At 49.1% G+C, this 22737-nt stretch overlaps 1 protein-coding gene across 1 annotated transcript in view; it reads left to right on the top strand.

Moving 5' to 3' along the window:
* The first annotated feature begins 509 nt into the window (after positions 1–509).
* The window catches only part of KCNQ2 (potassium voltage-gated channel subfamily Q member 2), a 118581-nt gene continuing 96353 nt past the window's right edge, over positions 510–22737 (top strand). The window contains exon 1 of the mRNA XM_056844640.1: positions 510–805. Within this exon, the coding sequence (XP_056700618.1) occupies positions 510–805 (296 nt within the window). The remainder of the gene's footprint in view (positions 806–22737) is intronic.

Raw genomic sequence — 22737 nt, 5'->3', positions numbered from 1 at the left:
AGGTGGGTCTGCCAGCGCCTTCCTCTGCACAGCAACCCTGGCATCCCTTGGCGGTCTCCCATCCAAAGACTAACCAGGGCCGACCCTGCGTAGCGTCTGAGATCTGACGAGATCAGGCTTGCGTGGGCCCTCCAGGTCAGGGCAATGTGCATCTAACCAGGGCCGACCCTGCTTGGCATATATTGATAAAGCGTTGCCGCTTTCGGCGCGGGTGCTGCCAACGGCTTGGGTGGGGGTGCTGAAGCCCGGGGAGGGGAGGAAAGGGGCGGGGCTCCGGGGGCTCCTCCCCCCTCCCCCCTCCCCGGGCGAGGGGTGGGTTAAGGGGAGGCGGCAGGGCGGGCGGAGCTGCGCTAAGAAGCCGGGTAGCTGCGCGGCCGGAGCTCGTCCGGGGCTTCTTGCGCCGCTGCAGGAGCCATGCCGACGCCCCCCTGCGGGCCCGGGCCGCCGGCCCCCCTCTGAGCGCGGGATCGGGACCCCCCGCCCCCGGTCCCCCGGGCTGCGGCGCCGGGATGGTGCAGAAATCGCGCAACGGCGGGGTGTACCCGGGCGCGGCGGGGGAGAAGAAGCTGAAGGTGGGCTTCGTGGGGCTGGACGCCGGCGCGCCGGACTCCACCCGCGACGGGGCGCTGCTCCTCGCCGGCCCGGAGGGGGGCTGCGGTAAGCGGGGCTCCATCCTCAGCAAGCCCCGCGCCGCCGCCTCCGGCAAGCCGCCCAAGAGGAACGCCTTCTACCGCAAGCTGCAGAACTTCCTCTACAACGTCCTCGAGCGGCCCCGCGGATGGGCCTTCATCTACCACGCTTACGTGTGAGTAAGGGGGCCGCCCGCCCGCCACCCCCCTCTCGCGGCATCCCCTTCTGGACGCGCCCCCGCATCTTTTTCCCCCGGCCGCCGATCCTCCTTCCTGGGCCACCTGCCTCTTAGTATTTAGGATGCACCTTTTGAGTTGGACCATCTTGGGAAGGGGAGGGGGATTATATTCGGGACAATGGGGTTGGGAATGGGGACCACTAGTCAGCCAATATGCATATTATTTAGGATGCACCTTTTGAGTTGGACTATCTTGGGGAGGGGAGGGGATTATATTCGGGACAATGGGGTTGGGAATGGGGACCACTAGTCAGCCAATATGCATATTATTTAGGATGCACCTTTTGAGTTGGACTATCTTGGGAAGGGGAGGGGATTTTATTTGGACAATGGGGTTGGGAATTGGGATCACTAGTCAGCCAATATGCATCTTAGTATTTAGGATGCACCTTTTGAGTTGGACTATCTTGGGAAGGGGAGGGGATTTTATTTGGACAATGGGGTTGGGAATTGGGATCACTAGTCAGCCAATATGCATCTTAGTATTTAGGATGCACCTTTTGAGTTGGACTATCTTGGGAAGGGGAGGGGATTTTATTCTGGACAGTGGGGTTGGGAATGGGGACCACTAGTCAGCCAATATGCATCTTAGTATTTAGGATGCACCTTTTGAGTTGGACCATCTTGGGAAGGGGAGGGGATTATATTCGGGACAATGGGGTTGGGAATGGGGACCACTAGTCAGCCAATATGCATATTATTTAGGATGCACCTTTTGAGTTGGACCATCTTGGGAAGGGGAGGGGATTTTATTCTGGACAATGGGGTTGGGAATGGGGACCACTAGTCAGCCAATATGCATCTTAGTATTTAGGATGCACCTTTTGAGTTAGACTATCTTGGGATAGGGAGGGAATTATATTCTGGGCAATGGGGTTGGGAATTGGGACCGCTAATCAGCCAATATGCATATTATTATTTAGGATGCACCTTTTGGGCGAAAACGCACGGTCGCTTTAGCCTCCTTTCTTCCCTGTTCCAGCCAGGATTCAGCCAGGATCCTGGCTGAATCCTGGCTGGAACAGGGAAGAAAGGAGGCTAAATGTTTTCGCCCTTTGAGTTAGACTATCTTGGGACGGGGAGGGGATTATGTTCTGGGCAATGGTGTTGGGAACTGGGACCACTAATCAGCCAATATGCATATTATCGTTTAGGATGCACCTTTTGAGTTAGACTATTTTGGGATGGGAATTATATTCTGGATAATGGTGTTGGGAATTGGGACCACTAATCAGCAAATATGCATATTATTATTTAGGATGCACCTTTTGAGTTAGACTATCTTGGGAAGGGGAGGGAATTATATTCTGAACAATGGTGAAAGGGGGGCATGGAGCAAAAAAAGGTTGAGAACCACTGGCATAAAGGAATGATCTAGGGCCATTTATGCAGGGGAGATTTTGCCTGGGATTTACCGCTCTCTAAATGCACATTTTGAGAGCGGCAAATCCCAGGCAAAATCTCCCCTGCATAAATGGCCCTAGATCATTCCTTTATGCCAGTGGTTCTCAACCTTTTTTTGCTCCACCCCCCCTTTCACCATTGTTCAGAATATAATTCCCTCCCCTTCCCAAGATAGTCTAACTCCAAAGGTGCATCCTAAATAATAATATGCATATTTGCTGATTAGTGGTCCCAATTCCCCCCCCCCGAAACCCCAAAATCTCCCCCCCAGGGGGGAATCCCCCCCTTGTTTAGAACCTTTGCTTTATGCTATGAAAATCCCATTTTTTGGCTCTGCTGAACCCCAATGCCTCTTTTTCTTCTCTCGGTCTGCATCTCCTTTCCCCGCTTCCCTTCCTCCCTATGTGCACTTATGCATGGGAGGTTTTGCCTTGTGTTTGCTGCTCTCCAGATGCACATTTTCCACATCTGAATTCTCGAAACTCTGCGGCCATTTATGCATGGGAGGCTTTGCCTTGGATTGGCCCTTTCCAGACGCACATTTTCCCCAGCCAAATTCTCAAAACTCAAAAATAAGCCCCCGTACAGTTTTGAGAATTCGGACGGGGGAAATGTGTATGTAGAGAGGGGCAAATCCAAGGCAAAATCTCCTATGCATAAAGGACCATTGTGTGAGCTTATTTTTGAGTTTTGAGAATTTGGATGGGGAAAATGTGCGTCTAGGGAGCAGGGGTTCCAAGGCAAAACCTCCCAGGCATACCGTAAATGTCTCTCTCCTCTATCCACTGAGCGATTCTTCCATGCAACCCCCCCTCCCCTCCCCACCGCCTCTGTCCGTATCCATCCCCAGAGCTGGCTCTCTTCATATTGTCTCCTCTTTCTCTCCCCTCTGCCTTCCACCTTCTGCATCAGCACCAAATTCCCTTCCAGCCCCGCTCTCTGCTTCTTTGGCCTTTTCTCCTTCCTTCCCTTTGGGTGCATTTAGCATCTGTGCCTGTCCAGCTCTCCCTTCCACTGTAAACATATCCCTCCATCCTTCCTTTTGCCAAAATCTCGCTTCCGGCTTCTTTCTCCAACCGATCTGTACCCCCGCTCTTCCAGCCGTCTCTCCATCACATACGGTTGGAGAGGCAGCGATGGCAGATACCCTGCCTGTGAGCTCTAAGCCTTCAAATATTCTATCATTTCTCTCTTTTGTCAAACCCCTTCCCCTCTGTATGGCGGTTAGTGCAGGAGGGATATTTGCCCATTCGGCAGGTTTCTCAAATTTGGCCAGGTATTTTGCAGTGGTTCCCGGAGTCGGCTATTGTGCTGTGTTTCCACACAACCTCATTGGTCCATAGCTGTGCGGAAAGAGGAAAGGTGGGATGTGACGGGCGACTTGGGGGAGGGCAGGAAGTGGAATTCCCCCATGTAGAGCGGAGAAAATGGGTCGCCCTTCCGCAAACACCAAACTTCTTGAAAACATGCCCTGAAAATGATAGGCAGCAGCTTGAACCAATAGGGTGCAGGGTTGGATGCTGCCATGTTTTCTGCTCATGCAAGATGGAGGAGAGGATCCTTTGGAAACCCCCCCCCCCAAAAAAAAGGCTGTGCCAGGAATTGTGGTACCCTCGTGGGCAAAAGACTGTTTGGGATGGGGCTGCAGTGAGAACGGTGATCTGATAACATGGCTCCTGGTCTGTCTTGCACCAGTGGAAATCCTGGAAGGCTCTTGACACATGCTGCTTCACGCAATGTGTGATTAACCTGTGGAATCCCTTGCCTCAGGATTTTACGCCCCTCATCATAAACAGGCGCCGTAAAATCCCAGCTGAAGTCCATGGAAGTTACTCATGCTAAGTGTGCGTAGGCCTGTCACAATCTCGAGAGATGCCAGGACATTTTGGGCACTTGTGTCAGAAGACACCAGGGGGAATTTTTTCCCCTAATGTGGTCATTACAGCGCACGCCTGGCTACGAATATTTTTTGAAGGTCTTTTATGAAGATATGGTGACGTCTGCAGAGCGTCCTGAAATAAGTCTAGGTGAGGTGGCGGAGTGGCCCCCAGTTACAGCAGAGCAGGTCAAATGCCTTATTGACCAACTAAAACCAAGAAAGGCTGCAGGCCCGGATGCAATTAGCCCGGAAATTATTAAAACCTTCCCTGACGGGTGGGCTCCCTTCTTGGCCGACCTATTCACGGCAGTTGACAAAACTGGCTTTACAACATGGCGTAGGCCTGTGTCCAGTTACCCGAGAATGCAATCTGCTGAAACAAGTGGATTCAGTATTAATCCATGAAGTAATAACTGGTTAAAAGGCTTTTAAAACTCTTGCTCCCCCTCTCTAACTGAAAAAGTGAGCTGTGGCTCACGCAATCTCGTACCCTGCCAGAAATGTTGTTAGTCTTTACGGTGCAACTGGAGTCTCCCTCTTTCCCCCCTCTAAGTTGGGAAGGGAATAAGGATAACAATTCAGCAGTGCTTACAGTTAAAACTCCATGATGGGGAAAGAAATGACAACTCGTACGCGCCACTGTTAAGATGCCTGCTGTGCTCCCGAAGAGCATGGGCAGGACTTGGGATGTGGTGTTTAGTGTGGTGTGGCTATTAAGCTTGATGATGTTAGGCGCAAGCTCCGTTTCTGGAGGCAAAACCCATAGGATGTCTCTGGCCAAAGTGATGGAAGGCTGTCCAGGTGGAAATCAGAGCTGGGTTGGCCATTGGCCAGTGTGGACATTTTTTATTTTATCTAGAAGCACGTTGGCCTTGCTTCCCCTCTTCTGTGCCAGGAGAGCCACCGTGGTGTAGTGGTTAAGAGCAATGGTTTGGAGGATAATGCAGGCAGGATAATGCCGCTGCAGTCATCTTGTTTGTGGGCTTCCTAGAGGCACCTGGTTGGCCACTGGGTGAACAGACTGCTGGACTTGATGGGCCTTATGGAGCGGTGGAGTCTGATCTGGAGAACCGGGTTTGATTCCCCACTCCACATGAGCGGCGGAGGCTAATCTGGTGGACTGGATTTGTTTCCCCACTCCTGCACATGAAGCCAGCATGCTGACCTTGGGCTAGTCACAGCTCTCTCCAAACTCTCTCAGCCCCACCTACCTCACAGGTTGTGGGGAAGGGAAGGTGATTGTGAGTCGGTTTGATTCTTCCTTAAGTGGTAGAGAAAGTCGTATATAAAAACCTACTCTTCTTCTTCTTCCCTTCCTCCTTCCCCAGCAAAATGTCCGTCTTCTTCCACCTCTGGGCTCTGGCAGCACAGGGCTTTTTTTTTTTAAAACACTTCGACAGCTTCCCCACGTGGTTGGAGAGGGTGTTACCGTTGCGCTATAGCAGCCTTCCAGAACACAGTGTGAAAATCCATTTGCGATTGATGGTTGTCATGCAATATCCAGTGTGGTATGAATGAAACCTCTGAGGAATTAGGTGGAAAGGACACCTGGTGAGCTTTGTCTTCCCTCTGGCTCAACGTGACTCTTCCTGGAGCATTTTTGATGCTCGTGGTGTTGTGGTCGCCACCATTCTTCTCTCATCTCATAGCTGCGACTCAGCCCAGTGGCAACTCCAGATCCTCCGCTTCCGCCTCCCACTTCAGCCCTGCTTTGCCAACCTCCAGGTGGAGCCTGGCGTTCCCTTGGAATTACAACTGATCTCCAGACTACAGAGATCAGTTCCCCTGGAGAAAATAGCAGCTTCAGAGGGCAAGCCCTATGGTATACCATAGATCAGGAGTGTCAAACTCAATTGTTAGGCGGACTGGATATGACATAAATGTCACTCGGTCGGGCCGGGCTGGTCCATGCCTCACCAGCCCAGATCGACAGTTGGGTGTGGGGCGGGTGGCTGGCTCACAGGCCGGATAGGAACTCTCAAGGGGTCAGATCCATCCCACGGGCCTTATATTTAACCCCCCTGCCATAGATTCTAGGTGCATTCCCCCCCCTCCACAGGCACTGCCCTGGGGTTGCCAGCTCTGGGTTGGGAAATTCTTGGAGATTTTGGGTGTGGAGCCTGGAGAGGGCAGGGTTTGTGGAGAGGAGGGACCTCAGTGGGATATAATGCCATAGAGTCCACCTTCCAAAACGGCCATTTTCTCCAGGGGAACTGATCTCTGTCGCTTAGAGATCAGTTGTCATCCCAGGAGCACTCCAACCACCACCTGGAGACTGGCAACCCTACAGATCCCCCCCAGGAATTTCCCAAGCTGGCGTTGGCTGCGCTGCTGCCAATGAGATTATGTGATAACCATCTTCAAGTACTTGAAGGGCTGTCTATATGACCTCTGGATGGTGCCCAGTTGTTTTCTGTTGCCCCAGAACAGGGGTCGGCAAACTCATTAGTCAAAAGAGCCAAATGTCAACAGTACAACGATTGAGATTTCTTTTGGGAGCCAAATTTCTTAAACTTAAACTATATCGGTAGGAACACTGTTTATTAACTTAATAAACTTTAATTAAAGTTTTAAGTCTTAATTAAACTATAGGTACACTGAATAAAACTTGATATCATACTTAATGATCTTATTTATTGATAAAAATTAAATTGTAAGTAAGGTATCCATAAAATTAAATCATTTTTTAACAAATCACAGTTTAACAAATTGCTGCTGTGAGCATTATTTTAGTTTTCTGCTTTAACCCCTCATCTGCTTTGGGAGAATCAAAACTGTTTTGTGGCTGTGTTCTTTGGATGGAATTCTGGTTCCCTTCTCCCCCACCCCAAGTCAAGTAGATAATGTTTTAGTAAGGGAAGAGTTCTGGTCATGTATATATGGGCATATTGTTTCAAGTCTTGAAGGAATTTGACCTGGAATGGCTGGCTTTGTGTGAATTTTCATTGGGAATGTGTCCCGAGGCCGATGCGCGGTGTCGAACCTCGAGACTAAATCCCGCCCCCTCTGCTGAAGCAGAACCCCACTTACCGGAATCCCCCAGAGAACGCCGAGGGGGGGCTGGAGCGACGAGTCCGGGCGGGAGCCGCAGCGGCCGCACCCATCCGGCGCGGCTGGAACTTGGCCGGGAGATGGGCGGGCTCGGCACGAAGGCGCCCGGCACCGGCCTCTCCCTGGTGACGGAGGCACGCCGGGAGCGTTCGGAGGGGGCCGGCTCCAAGCCCAAGGCGGGCCGGGGCAAGGCAGAGACGCCCCAGGCCAGTGGCCTCCCGGGCGGGGGGGCTGGCATGGCCGGGACCCGCTGTTCCCCCGAAGGCGCGACGGACCGCTGCAGCGACGGGAACAGAGCAGGGCCCGGCGGGCGCCACAGTGAACGTGGGGTGTAGGGAAACCGCCCCGCCCAACAGCTGATCAGCGGGCGGGCCCGGAGCCGGAACTGCCGCGCTCCACGCTTGTCAACCTGGGCCGAGCCCAAGGCGGAGGCTTTCGCCTCCCAAAGACTTGGGGGGAACTTCTGGGAAGGGAATTGGGGCGGGGTGGGACCTCATGGCCTGGGAGGATAAGAGGGGGAGAGAGGGAAAACGCTGGGGAGGATTCGACTCTCTCTCTCTCTCTCAGGCGCGCCGGCTCTGGCGCAAAGGGAGCAAGCGCAGCCCGGCTGCCGGCGCGAGCGAGCACGAAAGCAGGGGCTCCAAACCAAGTGGCAGAGCCACACTCAAGGGGCCAAAGAGCCGCATGCGGCTCGCGAGCCGCGGTTTGCCGACCTCTGCCCCAGAAGGTCAGACCAGAACCAACAGGTTGAAATTAAATCAAAAGAGTTTCCATCTAGACATTTGGAAGAATTTTCTAGCCGTTAGAGCGGTTCCTCAGTGGAACAGGCTTCCTCGGGAGGTGGTGGGCGCTCCTTCCCTGGAGGTTTTTAAGCAGAGGCTAGATGGCCATCTGTCAGCAATGCTGATTCTGTGACCTTAGGCAGATGATGAGACGGAGGGCATCTTGGCCATCTTCTAGGCATGGAGTAGGGGTCGCTGGGGGTGTGGGGGGGAGGCAGTTGTGAATTTCCTGCATTATGCAGGGGGTTGGACTAGATGACCCTGGTGGTCCCTTCAACTCTATGGTTCTGTGAGCTTGTGCAGGCCTTGGCAGGGTGTGGAACCTGAGATTTTCTCTTTGTTTTTATCCGAGAACACCTCTGCTAAAGCACAGTTCTTCTGAGTAGCCTGGAGGAGATGCTCCATGGTCCCTCTTCCTTTGACACAACTTCCTCATCCCTAGCAGCAGAAAAGACCAAGAGTCCAGTAGCACCTTAAAGACTGACAAAATTTCTGGCAGGGGATGAGCTATCTGAAGAAGTGCGCTGTGGCTCACGACAGCTTACACCCTGCCAGAAATTTTGTGAGTCTTGACCGTGCTACTGGACTCTTGCTCTTTTCTATTGCTCGTGGCAGATGGACACAGCTACCCATCGTGATCTTCTCTCTTCCCTAGGCCTGTTGGCACAGGAGGTGCTGTTCTCTGTGGCTCTGACTAAATACATGGAAGAGCCGTGCTTGGCTGTCTCCCCGCCAGGCATCACCATAGCAATACCGCAAGCTGCATGGTGCTCAGGCCTCCTCTCCCGGCTCCAAACCGATGGCTTTTCTCTCCACCTCCTCTTTCCTGTCTTTTCACTCTTTCAGCATCGCCTTCTTTCATGTGGCGGTTGGGAGTGCAGGCGAGGATTGAGATATCTGTGTTGCTCGCTTCTCTCTCTCCCCCCCCCCCACACCTCCACTGCAGATGCTTAAAAGACGACTGGAGAAAGAAATATCCCCGAGAGCTTTCTCTGCGGGCACAGAGAGGCAGATGCAGGGAGAAAAGGCAGATGTTGACATTCCAGAGGTCCCTTTGTGAAAGCGATAGTTGCATTGCAGTGCTGTACTGTGCTGGGAGAAATGTGCATGTTTCAAGGTGTAAACATGGCCGGGTGTTTGCTTGGGAATCGCACGGGTTGTCTGAAATTGGAAGCTTCTGCTTCCACCTGGAATTCCTCTGCTTTCGTCATGTTATGAAAGCCCGGGAGAGCCCACCGGAGATGTATTTTGTTTAGCGTGCGCCTTTGGTTTTTCCAGCGGCATCTGAGATCTGCTGACTCTGGGCGACTCCGTTCTTGCGGAAAGCACGTTTGCCCCCCCCTTTTTTTTGCGTTGTGATGGCATCCGAAACCAGTTCGGGACGCTGCGTTTTGGAGCGCTGCCATTTTGCAAATGAGAGGCACTTCGGAGAGATATTTTATTAAGTAATCCCAGGGAGGTTGTTATTCCGAACCGTGCCGGGAATGCACGAGAACAAGCCGAGTTCGGCCAAGGGCTGCTTGTTTCTAAGAGGCTGAATCCTTTGTAGTGGCTGTGAGTGTCTTCCCTTTCTCCAAAGGTATTTGGTCTTAAGGCACTCAGCAATTCTGGAGGGTTGGTTTGGTTTTTATGGCTTAATGACTAAACTGAGGCTGTTGTACTTTGGTCACATTATGAGAAGACAAGAGTCACTGGAAAAGACAGTCATGCTAGGAAAAGCTGAGGGCAGCAGGAAAAGGGGAAGACCCAACAAGAGATGGATCGACTCTACAAAGGAAGCCACAGCCTTCAGTATGCAAGACCTGAGCAAGGCTGTTAAGGATAGGAAGTTCTGGAGGACACTGATTCATAGGGTCGCCATGAGTCGGAAGCGACTTGACAGCTCAGGCTAGCCTGGGAGAGCTATGCCAATTTCTCTGCTCCGTGTGGAGTGTCTGTGCCCACAGAGTAGGAAAATTGGTGAAATAACTCCCACCTAGTGTAGGTTTTGCGTGAGAATACTGCTGGGGGGGCAGGAGTCCTTCCACCCCCCACAGTGCCGTTTCAAGTCTGTTTGGGGTCTTCTTGTTTTTCGGTGTTTTTTTTTTTTTGAAGCAGTTCTCACAGTATTGAAACTGGATCTGTCATTCTGCAAAGGCCTTCGCGCTGGTTTAGTATTTGAGAGATCAGATATTCAAACGGAAGTCAAAACTAAGAGGGAGATAACAAATGTCGACTCTTGAAGAGTTTAGGGCAAAGGCTGAGTTCCCTGATAACAGATGACAGTGGGCGTAAATTAAGAAAGATGTGGGATTTTTTGCTGAAATGTTAGGCAGTGTTAGAACTTGGGCAAATAATGAAGAAGAAGAGTTGGTTTTTATATGCCAACTATCTCTACATTTTAAGGAGAATCAAGCTGGCTTGCAATCACCTTCCCCTCCCCACAACAGACTCCCTGTGAGGTAGGTGGGGCTGAGAGAGTTTGTAGAGAACCATGACTAGCTCAAGGTCACCTAGCAGGCTTCCTGTGGAGGAGTGGGGAAACCAACCCGGTTCACCAGATTAGAGTCCACCACTCCAAACTACCACTCTTAACCACCACACCATGCTAGCTAAGTTACTTGACTGGTTTCCTAACCTCTAAATTTTTAGCCAGGGGTGCCAGGAGACTGTGAGCAGGGATAACATCCACAGTCTAGTCCAGGGGTCCCCAACTTTTTTGAGCCTGCGGGCACTTTTGGAATTCTGACATGGCATTGTGGGCACAGTAGGTTTGCCAACCTCCAGGTCCTAGGGTCCCAAAAATCCTTGCCTTTGATGAATAAGAAAAGACAAGTGTCCTTCTGCTGAGGGTCTGAGTAGATCATGCACGGAACATGAGTCAGCAGTGTGATGCGGTACCTAAAATTGCAAATGTGATTTTGGGCTGCATCAATAGAAGAATCGTGTCCAGATTATGCAAAGTGATGGTATCGCTTTATTCTGCTCTGGTTAGGCCTCACCTAGAGTATTGTGTTCAGTTTGAGGCACAGCAATTTAAGAAGGATGTAGACAAGCTGGTGCATGTTCAGAGGAGGGCAATGAAGATGGTGAGGGGTCTGGAGACCAAGTCCTATGTTGAAGGAGCTAGGTATGTTTAGCCTGGAGAAAAGATGATTGAGAGGTGAAATGATAAGCATCTTCATGTAGTTGAAGGGCTGTCATTAGGGTTTCCAACCTCCAGGTACCAGCTGGAGATCTCCCGCTATTACAACTGATCTCCAGCTGATTGATAGAGATCAGTTCCCCTGGAGAAAATGGCCGCTTTGGCAATTGGACTCTATGGCATTGAAGTTCCTCCCCTCCCCAAACCCTGCCCACCTCAGGTTCCACCCCAAAAACCTCCTGCCGATGGCGAAGAGGGACCTGGCAACCCTAGGGCGCAGCCACAAAATGGCTACCACAGCTTAACTTCAGTAACCATAGTTCAGGCCCCACCCATTTCTTAAAAACACTCGGTGGGTGCCATGGCACCCACGGGCACCACGTTGAGGGACTCCTGGTCTAGGAAGTATTGTCTATGCTCAGGTTTATTTGACCTCAGTGATGTCAGCATGAAGCCAGACCTCTTTGGCTACATAATGTATTGGCAATGTGACCCCTGCTTATGATGGCTTTATTTAGAAAATGGACATGCCGCCTCTCCAGAAATCTGATCGTGGCAACTTACAACAAGCATTAAAACACAACCATGAAAAACAAAACCATTCAACAAACCACAAAAACAAGCCAATCCCTTACCAACGAGTCAGGGCATAACAGCAGCATAAAATATACATCAAGGAGCCGAAAACGTTGGAGATAAAATAATCCTCTGGCTGAAAATAAGCAGACCATAAAACATTGAAGAGCTAAAATGCCTTAGTAAAGCTTGGGTGGAAAGGACTGTTTTAGCTAGGCGCCTAAAAGTTGGGCTCATTCTATGAAGGAGATGAACATGCTCTTGAATCATATCTAGGGTTGCCAACCTCCAGGTGGTGACTACCGGAGCCCTGTCTTTTGAGGGACCCCTTTGGGGTGCCCTTAGAGCCATGATTCAGGGTTCAGATTTACAAATCCCAGCTATGATGACATCAGGATAAAACGCACCATTGGCAAGTCCACAAGAGACACAAGGACTATTTATGGGAGGAACTATACGGACTATTGTTCTTTGTATCCCATTTGAATATTTGTGTAATGAACTGTATCTACTTACCTCTTATGTCATACTTGAGTACATGACTGGATTTATATTTGTGTTCTAAATGTTAAGCATAGTAGTCAGTTACATGTTATTACAAATTGGAGATTCTGATTTACTGCACGCTTTGGGAGCCATAACTGCTGTGATTTGGTTGAACCTCCAGGTGGTGGCTGGAGGTCTTCCGCTATTACAACTGATCTCCAGGCGACAGAGATCAGTTCCCCTGGAGAAAATGGCCGCTTTGGCAATTGGACTGTATGGCATTGAAGTCCGTCCCTTCTCCAAACCCTGCCCTCCTCAGGCTTCACCCCCGAAACCTCCCACCTGTGGTGAAGAAGGAGCTGGCAACCCTAATCAATACCAACTTTGGTAACCCTAATCCCAGGGTGTTCTGGGGAAGAGGTTTGCCATTGCCTGTCTCTGCGTAGCAACCCAGGACTTCCTTAGCATTCTCCCATCCAAGTGCTAACTATGGCCAACCTTGCTTAGCTTCCAAGCTCCGATGAGCTCAGGTTAAGCCAGGATATCTAGGTTGCTCTGTAAAGGAGAAATTATTATGATTTATTTTCTTAATTTATATCCAGCGGGGACCTAAAGCAGCTTACATTATTCCCCTCTCTGTTTTGTCCTCACGACAACCCTGTGATGTAGGTTAGGCTGAGAGTGTGTGACTGGCCCAAGGTCACCCAGCAAGCTTCCATGGGAGAGTGGGGATTCGAACCTGGCTTTCCCAGATCCTAGGCTGGCAGTTTAACCACTAACACATGCTGGCTGAAGCAGAACCATAAACAGGTATGAAGAAGGTGAACATGCTCAATATGGGAAAAGATTTTGAGCTCCCAGCAAGCACTACATTCTTCTTGAAAATTAAAACAGGCAGACACTTAGCATAAACCAAACTCAATAATACTTTGTGCTGTACAGATATCTAAACAAAACTAGCAGCCTGCAAAATGTGTGTGTGTTAAGTGCCGTCAAGTCGCTTCCGACTCATGGCGACCCTATGAATGAAAGTCCTCCAAAATGTCCTATCTTTGACAGCCTTGCTCAGATCTTGCAAATTGAAGGCTGTGGCTTCCTTTATTGAGTCAATCCATCTCTTGTTGGGTCTTCCTCTTTTCCTGCTGCCCTCAACTTTTCCTAGCATGACTGTCTTTTCCAGTGACTCTTGCCGTCTCATGACGTGACCAAAATACGACAGCCTCAGTTTAGTCATTTTAGCTTCTAGGGTCAGTTCAGGCTTGATTTGATCTATAACCCACTGATTTGTTTTTTTGGCAGTCCACGGAGTCTGTAACCCTCTCCTCCAACACAACATTTCAAAGGAATCTATTTTCTTCTTATCAGCTTTTTTCACTGTCCAGCTTTCACACCCATACATAGTAATAGGGAATACGATGGCATGAATTAATCTAGTCTTGGTGGCCAGTGGCACATCCTTACACTTCAAAATATTTTCTAGCTCCTTCATGGCTGCCCTTCCCAGTCTCAATCTCCTTCTGATTTCTTGGCTGCAGTCTCCCTTTTGGTTGATGGTAGAGCCAAGGAATAGAAAGTCTTGAACAATTTCAATTTCCTCATTGTCTACCTTAAAGTTGTGTAATTCTCCTGTAGTCATTACTTTTGTTTGCTTGATGTTCAGCTGTAGTCCTGCTTTGGCACTTTCTCTTTTAACTTTCAGCAGCGGTCGTTTCCAATCTTCACTATTTTCTGCCAATAATGTAGTGTCATCAGCATATCTCAAATTATTAATGTTCTTCCCTAGCATGCAAAATAAGCAGTGTAAAAATCTATTCATTAGTGAAACTGTTTCTTTTGAAGGCCTTTCCCTCCCTATTGCTACGAACTTTGTTTGCCTTGGTTCTTGTAGGTTATCCGGGCTGTGTGACTGTGGTCTTGGTATTTTCTTTCCTGATGTTTCGCCAGCACTGTGGCAGGCATCTTCAGAGGAGTAACACTGAAGGACAGTGTCTCTCAGTGTCAAGTGTGTAGGAGAGTAATACTCCTCTGAAGATGCCTGCCTCAGCTGCTGGCGAAACGTCAGGAAAGAAAATACCAAGACCATGGTCACACAGCCAGGATAATCTACAAGAACCAATGAACTCTGACCGTGAAAGCCTTCGACAATATTTGTTTGTCTTATTGGATACATGAAGAAATTTGTTAAACAACTGCTGTAATAGTATATTCATTGTGTTTAATGTTATAGTAGCATTTGTGCTTAGTTTATTTAGTATATTTCTTGTATGTCAGTGTTACAGCGGCGTTTGTAGTAGGCTTTTTGAATCGATTTTTGCACTGCTTATTTTGCACTTGCTGGTTTTGTTTAAACACAACATAGCCTGAGAAAAAACTGCTGAATCCATGGGCGCTTTCACACATCCTGAATAATGCACTTTCAGTCCACTGTCAATGCACTTTAATAATCGTTTGCAAGTGGATTTTGCCATTTCACACAGCAAAATCCGGTTGCAAAGTGCAATTGCAAAGTGGATTGAAAGTGCATTATTCGGCATGTGTGAAAGTGACCCATGAGTTTTAGTTTCTTGTTGCAAAACCAACAAACCACAACAAAGGGAGGATCTGCACTACAAAAACCCTATTAGTTTTTGGCTGGTTCATGGTCAAGGAATTTTGGGATTTGTAGTTTTGTCAGTATGAAGAACGTTCCATCAGACCCACAGATTCTGGAGTTAGCTAGGGAGAAGGAATGGTGGTTAAACCAGTATTGTCTGACCTGCATGGCCCAGGCTAGCCCCATCTCATCAGATCTCGGAAGCTAAGCAGGGTCGGCCCCTGTTAGTACTTGGATGGGAGACCACCAGGGAAGTTCAGGGTTACGTCTCTTGCCTTGACAACACTACGGCGTTGCAAAAGTCAGCTGCAACTAGATGGCAAAAAAACAGAAGGAAAATGTCTTGAGTCCCGGGACAATTATTGTAGCGTTGTTTGATTTACTTCATTAGGTTAGTGCTGTTAACTGCTTGGAGTGTAAACAGCATAATGCTAATAAGGTAAACTACAGGCCAGATATTTTTTGAAAATAATTATTGGCAATTCAACCCTCCCCATCACTTGGCAACCGCTGCCTGCCAAATTTAGTGAGTCGGCCCTGTGTGAAGTCTCCTTCAGTCTGCCTCCTTGGCCTCCCTTCACTTTCTCAGTCATCGTTCACCTCACTTTCCCCGGTCTACGGCTTCACAACTCTGCTGCAGCAAGAGATTCCTGTCCTTATCTGGCAGAGATTTCTTTCTTTACAAAAGGAAGAGTTGGTTTTTATATACTGACTTTCTCTACCACTTAAGGAGGCATCAAACTGGCTTACAATCACCTTCCCTTCCCCTCCCCACAATAGACACCCAGTGAGGTAGGTGAGATTGAGAGAGTGTGACTAGCCCAAGGACACCCAGCTGGAGTGGGGAAACAAATCCAGTTCACCCAGTTAGCCTCCGCCGCTCATGTGGAGGAGTGGGGAATCAAGCCCGGTTCTCCAGATCGGATAGGGATTGATCTGAGCCATGGCTCAGTGGTAGAGCATCTGCTTGGCATGCAGAAGGTCCCAGGTTCAATCCCTGGCATCTCCAGTTAAAAGAATCAGGTAGTACATGATGTGAAAGACCTCTGCCTGAGACCCTGGAGGGCTGCTGCCAGTCTGAGTAGGCAATGCTGACCTCGATAGACCAACTCAATAGAAGGCACTTTCATGTTCTGAAGAGTCATCCAGCATCTTACTCTTGAGAACGTTGGCAATGGATGCTTGGTTTGTTGTTCAGTTGTCCTTTGGTATTTATAACTTCGCCCGGGAATGAAAAGTTGACAAAATCATACTCCGATACAGCTGAGGCAGCTCCGTCTGGCGCTGTGTACAGCATCTGCAATAAATAACCAGGCTAGAAAACACAATTCTACTGATAAACTGTCAATCTCTATGAAGATTTCCTCCCCAGTTTCCCCTCTTTGCAGTAAATCAATGTCATAAATACTCTAGCCTATAAGGTGACTTGCAAAAAAAAAGTTTCCCATCTTGACTTTCAAGGAAGAGGGCTCAGTGGTTTGCAGTTCTGGGGGCTTGCAGTGAAAGTTGAAAACCGCAACATCTGCTCATGTTTTTCATAGACCTTTGTAATGGCTTTTGGGTTTGCCCTGGGGAACCCTTAGGTTACTCGGGAGCTTATTGGGGTTGCTCAGTGAGAAGATTAAGTAACAGACAATCAGCAGGTAATAGCAGTTGTATTTTCATCCTTTGGTCCTTCTGAGGAACGCTGGGGCCATATATGTAGGGGTATTTAGCTCATGAACCCTGCTGGACTGCTTCGAAGCTTCCTTTGCATTATTCATGATTTTACCAACCTTTAGAAGTCCCTTCACTCCCACCTCGTTCTTTCCCCACAGTTCTAGGATGGTGTTTTATAATGAATTTAAATTCTGCTTCGAGGCAAGAGCGAGGCAAATCCCCGCCATTTCCATGCATAGTCCTAACTTCGGGTTTCTCTCCCCACGCCCATTCTGGCTTCTCCCTCCTCTCGTCCTTGAAGGGTAGGTAGATGTCGGACTCTCAAAAGCTTTGTGTGTGTGTGCTGTCAAGTCACAGCTGACATATGGCAACCCCGTAGGGTTTTCAAGGCAAGAGACGTTCAGAGCTGGTTTTGCTGTTGCCTGCATCTGCGTGGGCTGAGAGAGTTCTGCAAGAACTGTGGCTGGCCCAAGATCACCCAGCAGGCTTCATGTGGAGGAGTGTGGAATCGAACCCGGTTCTCCAGGTTAGAGTCTGCCACTCTTAAATGCTACACCAAGTGGGCTCAAAAGCTTATACCCTGAGAATCTTGTTGGTCTCTAAGGTGCTACTGGACTAAAATGTAGCTCTTCTGCTGCTTTTCTCCCTCTCTCATAATACTAGAACGCGGGGGTCATCTGCTGAAGCTGGAGGGTGAGAGATTCAAAGCAGACAAAAGGAAGTATGTCTTCACACAACGCTTAGTTAAATGGTGGAACTCCCTGCCCCAGGATGTGGTGATGGCTGCCAACTTGGATGGGTTTAAGAGGGGAGCGGACATGTTCATGGAGGAGAGGGATGGATACTAGTCATGCTGCATACCTATTCTCTCCAGGATCAGAGGAGCATGCCTATTATATTAGGTGCTGTGAAACACAGGCAGGATGCTGCTGCAGTCGTCTTGTTTGTGGGCTTCCTAGAGGCACCTGCTTTATAATAATGTATTAATATAATAATATATTAGGTACTGTGGAAAACAGGCAGGAGAATGCTGCTGCAGTCATCTTGTTTGTGGGCTTTCTAGAAGCACCTGGTTGGCCACTGTGTGAACAGCCAGCTGGGCTTGATGGGCCTTGGTCTGATCCAGCATGGCCTTTCTTATGTTCTTATTGAGGAGAGGGCTATCCATGGCTACTACTCAAAATGAGTACTAGTCATGATGCAAGCCTATTTTCTCCAGTACCAGAGGAGCATGCTTATTGTATTAGGTGCTGTGGAACACAGGCTGTGCAGTTGCCTTGTTTGTGGGTTTCCTAGAGGCACCTGCTTGGTAATAATGTATTGTGTGTGTAAAGTGCCATCAAGTCGGAGCCGACTTATGGTGACCCCTTATGGGGTTTTCATGGCAAGAGACTAACAGAGGTGGTTTGCCAGTGCCTTCCTCTGTATAGCAACCCTGGACTTCCTTGGTGGTCTCCCATCCAAATACTAACCAGGGCTGACCCTGCTTAGCTTCTGAGATCTGACGAGATCAGGCTAGCCTGGGCCTTCCAGGTCAGGGTAATAATGTATTAATATAATAATATATTAGGTACTGTGGAACACAGGCAGGACGGTACTGCTGCAGTCGTCTTGTTTGTGGGCTTCTTAGAGGCACCTGGTTGGCCACTGTGTGAACAGACTGCTGGACTTGATGGGCCTTGGTCTGATCCAGCAGGGCCTTTCTTATGTTCCTATGGCTGCCCAAGTTCTGACACTCTCTACCCAGCATCGCTTGATTTGCTGCAGTCTGTCTAGGGTGCAGAAAAGAGCCTTTCTTTTTCTGCCCTCTGCTCCAGAGAGAGGGTGTGCTGAAAACAGGACCGCCTCCCTGCGTGAGGAGGGCTTGTTGCCTTAATTGGGGAAGAAAAAAATCGATTCTAACTGCATTTCCCTTCATTGATCCCTCCACCCTGTCCTCCCTCCAAGGAATCTTGGCCAGCAAACCTCTGGGCAGGTTTAGACGGCCTGCCCGCTTTGCTTAGAGAGATATGCCCATCAGCAAAATAGCAAACAATAAGATTTCCCTTCTCAAATGACAACGGCTGTGCCCTCTAGAACATCTGAGGGGTGCATCATCTAGGAACAAGACAGGCAGCATTTTAGGGAAACACCTGCTGGTTTCACCTGGCTGAGATCTGCCTGCTTTTCAAGGCATCCTGCCTGCCAATTTAGAAGAAGAAGAGTCGGTTTTTATATGCCGACTTTCTCTACCACTTAAGGCAGAATCAAACCGGCTTACAATCGCCTTCCCTTCCCCTCCCCACGACAGACACCCTGTGAGGTGGGTGAGGCTGAGAGAGCTGTGACTTGCCCAAGGTCACCCAGTTGGCTTCGTGTGTAGGAGCGGGGAAACAAATCCAGTTCACCAGATTAGCCTCCGCCGCTCACGTGGAGGAGTGGGGAATCAAACCCGGTTCTCCAGATCAAACTCTACCTCTCCAAACCACTGCTCTTAACCACTACACCATGCTGGTAGGGTATAAATGAAGGAAGCAAATAAAGAAAATAAATACTTTGCTGCGCTGAGGACGAATCTCTTACTTTTTCTTCCCTCCCAGGACAGCAAATGTTGTGTCAGCGTATCAAGCCGTTCCTCTCCTGGAGGCTTCCGATTGTCTGCAAGTGTAGCCATTGTTTTGTAAGAGGGGAAAAAACTGGGCTGCCTGCCACAGGAGTCGCATGATGTACAGGCTTAATCTCTTTACCCTGTGGTTGAGAGCGCCTGCTCTATAGGAGAAAAAAAAAACTAGCCCACTGAAGCCTCTGCTTGTTCAGCATCCTGGCAGCCCAGAAGGGGAAAAAACAACAACCCTGTGGTTTGTTTCTGTGTTCCAGCATCTCCGGTTTCACGTAGGGAATTGGAGAGCCCGGTGTTTTTCCCTCTGTATGCCGTGCACATGATCGGCCAGGAGAGGTAACAGTAGGTGTGAATGTCCTCCCCTTGTGGTTTTGTCCCTGTGAAATCGCAACTCAGAATGGCATTGTGAACTCGTGTCTCTACGAGAAGCAGATCAGGGCCAATCTGGGTTCACACATGGATGCCTCTCCCCTGATTTCTTGTTCTTTGACATCAGGCTGAATATAGAACCATAAAGTTGAAGGGACCACCAGGGTCATCTCGTCCAATCCCCTGCACAATGCAGGAAATTCACAACTACCTCCTCCTCCACACCCCTAGTGACCCCTACTCCATGCCCAGAAGATGGCCAAGGTGCCCTCCCTCTCATCATCTGCGGAAGGTCATAGAATCAGCATTGCTGACAGATGGCCATCTAACCTCTGCTTAAAAACCTCCAGGGAAGGAGAGCTTACCACCTCCCGAGGAAGCCTGTTCCACTGAGGAACCGCTCTATCAGAAAATTCTTCCTAATGTCTAGACGGAAACTCTTTTGATTTAATTTCAACCCGTTGATTCTGGTCCGACCTTCTGGGGCAACAGAAAACAACTCGGCAGCCTCCTCTATGTGACAGCCCTTCAAGTACTTGAAGATGGTTATCCGATCCCCTCTCAGTTTTCTCCTCTCCAGGCTAAACATACCCAGCTCCTTCAACCTTTCCTCATAGGACTTGGTCTCCAGACCCCTCACCATCTTTGTTGCTCTCCCCTGGACACGTTCCAGCTTGTCTACATCCTTCTTAAATTGTGGTGCCCAAAACTGAACACATTTAACAGACTAATAATGTTTGCAGGGCCCCCCCCTGGGTCTGTGAACTATTTTCCCTCCATGAGAAAACTGTGCCCACTCCAACAGACAGTTAACACCAGTGGACACGCATCGGGAAGCTAGGTTCACAGCCAATTAGGCATTTGCTCCTGTGCCCGCAGCAGAGCAATTCCAGTACATCTCGAGGATGTATTGTTACGGCACTGTCAGATCGGTAGAGCGAGAGCCTCCGGGAATGAGGAACTTGTTCCACATTTGCCGGGAAACCACCTTATTTCGTGGGACCTAACAACTGTGCTTTCTGAACATGGCGGTGTACGTTTGGGCTTCCACCAGCCCAGGAGCAGGAATACAGATGTTTCCATCTAGGCAGCATTTTGCATTAATCCGGCTTCTTTGGGATGATTATTCTGCTTGGGTTGCGGACGGAGCCGGAGTTAATGAGAGAGCAATTGGAGCGATTCTGTGCGCATTTTGACTCGGGAGGTTATCAGAAAACCGTAGAGCGGGCTGCAATTTGAAAGTCTAATGTGGATAAACTGTGTTTGCACACTGTCACGCTGAGCTTCTAAGAGTAGTTGAGCGGAGGGAGGGGAAGCATGAATGTGGATTTTTCTGGCGCATCCCATCAACGCAGCCCTCTTACGATGGCAAAGGGATGAGTAGAGCCATCTTTGGGCATGGGTTTTGGCCCTACCTAGCTAGGGTGGAGGGAAAGATTGATGGGTTTCCAGGGTCAAACTGGAGAACAAGTATTTCCGTCCCTGTTATCGTTCCCACAGCCCGCATCTGAACCCCACTTTAAACTAGACCAGGGCCACCCAGCAGGCTTCATGTGGAGGAGTGAGGAAACCAACCCGGTTCTCCAGATTAGAGTCTGCCGCTCCTAACCACAACACCACACTGGCTCTCTATATCTGTAATCTGTATATCCAGTCAGATCTCCAACACCCAATTGGGCAGGGGCCCCATTTGGCTCCACCGATTTCTGAAAACACTTTAGTGTTTTGGCATTTTAGTGTTTTAGCTAGGAAAGGGGTTGACAGGCACCTCGGCACCCATGCGCACTACGTTGGAGAACCCTGCTGTAGGGTTTTCAAGGGAAGGGAGGGTTTGCCATTGCCTGTGGCTGATACTTACAACAAATTACTTTCAGGGAAGCCGTTGGTGGGGCCCCCTGTGTCTTGCCAAACTTGGCTTATAGGGCTTCAAGGGGTTGGCGCAACCGGGGCACCATCGAGCCATGAGGTGCCGCTCAGGTCTGCCACTTGGCCAGAATCTGTGCATCAGCTGAGCACATTTGGGGCGGTTTAGTCATTTTTCATTCTCAGAAAAGCCTTGCGGCAAATTAAATAGGGTTTAATTGGAGCTGCTTTTTCCTTTCTCTCGGTTCGTTCTTGGGAGGGTGAGGATTAAATTAAGCTGGTATTCGAGGAAATGAGGCTCTGAAGTCTTGCGATTAGCGCTCGAGAAATGGCATTTGCGGCTCTTGGGAATGCTTGAGAGCCCCGAGAGCCCGGTTGTGAAAGCCAGAGTGGCCGCCGATGGCCAAGGGAGGCTGGGCACGCCACAAAGGGAAGGGCGGAGGGTCGGTGGATTGGGTTTTGGGAAGTCATGGAAAACGCTACAGCGTTTCCATAGAAACAATGGAACACATGTTTTTTAAGATGCTTATTCTATAAGGATGCCTGCTCTAAGCTGTCCCGGTCCATGCTTGAGAAAATCTCAGGTTATTCTGAAAACTGTCAGGTTAGGAAGCTCCTCTCAGATGAAATTCCCTTACAAATTAGAGAGGTCGCCAAATTCTGCGCAGCAATCTACAAACTTCGTCAAAGTTTAGTAAAATAAAAGTCAAAGAAATAACAAAGTTAAAAATCTTCTTTTGAATTTGTGTCAAAATGTTTTATTTCTTATCCAAATCGTGAAACATTTTAATTTATATATATTCTTTTAAATTAACATGACACAACTTTTAAACAATATCAATGTATCCGCTGTAATATTGCTGTTATGTTCTTAATTTTTATTGGCGCAATGCCGCAATAAATGTTTCTGTTCTGTTCTACAGCTGCTCTGGTAAAGAATATTCTCCTTTACAGTCTACAAACATGCATGGGGTAGAGAGAGTGGACAGGGAGGAGCTATTCTCACATAATACTAGAACCTGGGGAAGGGGAATGGAAAGAGATTCAGGACAAAGGAAGCATTTCTTCACACTGCGCATAGTTAAATTGCGGAACTCACTGCCACAGGATGTGGTGATGTCTGCCAAGTTGGAAGGCTTTAAAAGGGGAGTGGTCAGATTCATGGAGGACCGGGCTATCAATGGCTGCTAGTAGGGTTGCCAACCTCCAGGTGATGGTTGGAGATCTCCCGCTATTACAGCTGATCTCCAGGTGACAGAGATCAGTCCCCCTGGAGAAAATGGCCGTTTTGGAAGGTCGACTCTATGGCATTATACTCCACTGAAGTCCCTCCCCTCCCCAAACCCCGCATTTCCCAGACTCCACCCCCAAAATCGAATCTAGCTGTATATCAGAGTAACCAGTGACATCAGAAAAGAGCAGGAGTCCAGTAGCACCTTAAAGACTAACAAAATTTCTGGCATGGTATGAGCTTTTGTGAGCTC

This window comes from Euleptes europaea, chromosome 2, assembly GCF_029931775.1.
Source record: "Euleptes europaea isolate rEulEur1 chromosome 2, rEulEur1.hap1, whole genome shotgun sequence".
In the NCBI taxonomy this organism is placed as follows: Eukaryota; Metazoa; Chordata; class Lepidosauria; order Squamata; family Sphaerodactylidae; genus Euleptes; species Euleptes europaea.
Note: the sequence above shows the minus strand (reverse complement) of the source record. Positions and strands in the feature narration are given on the sequence as shown.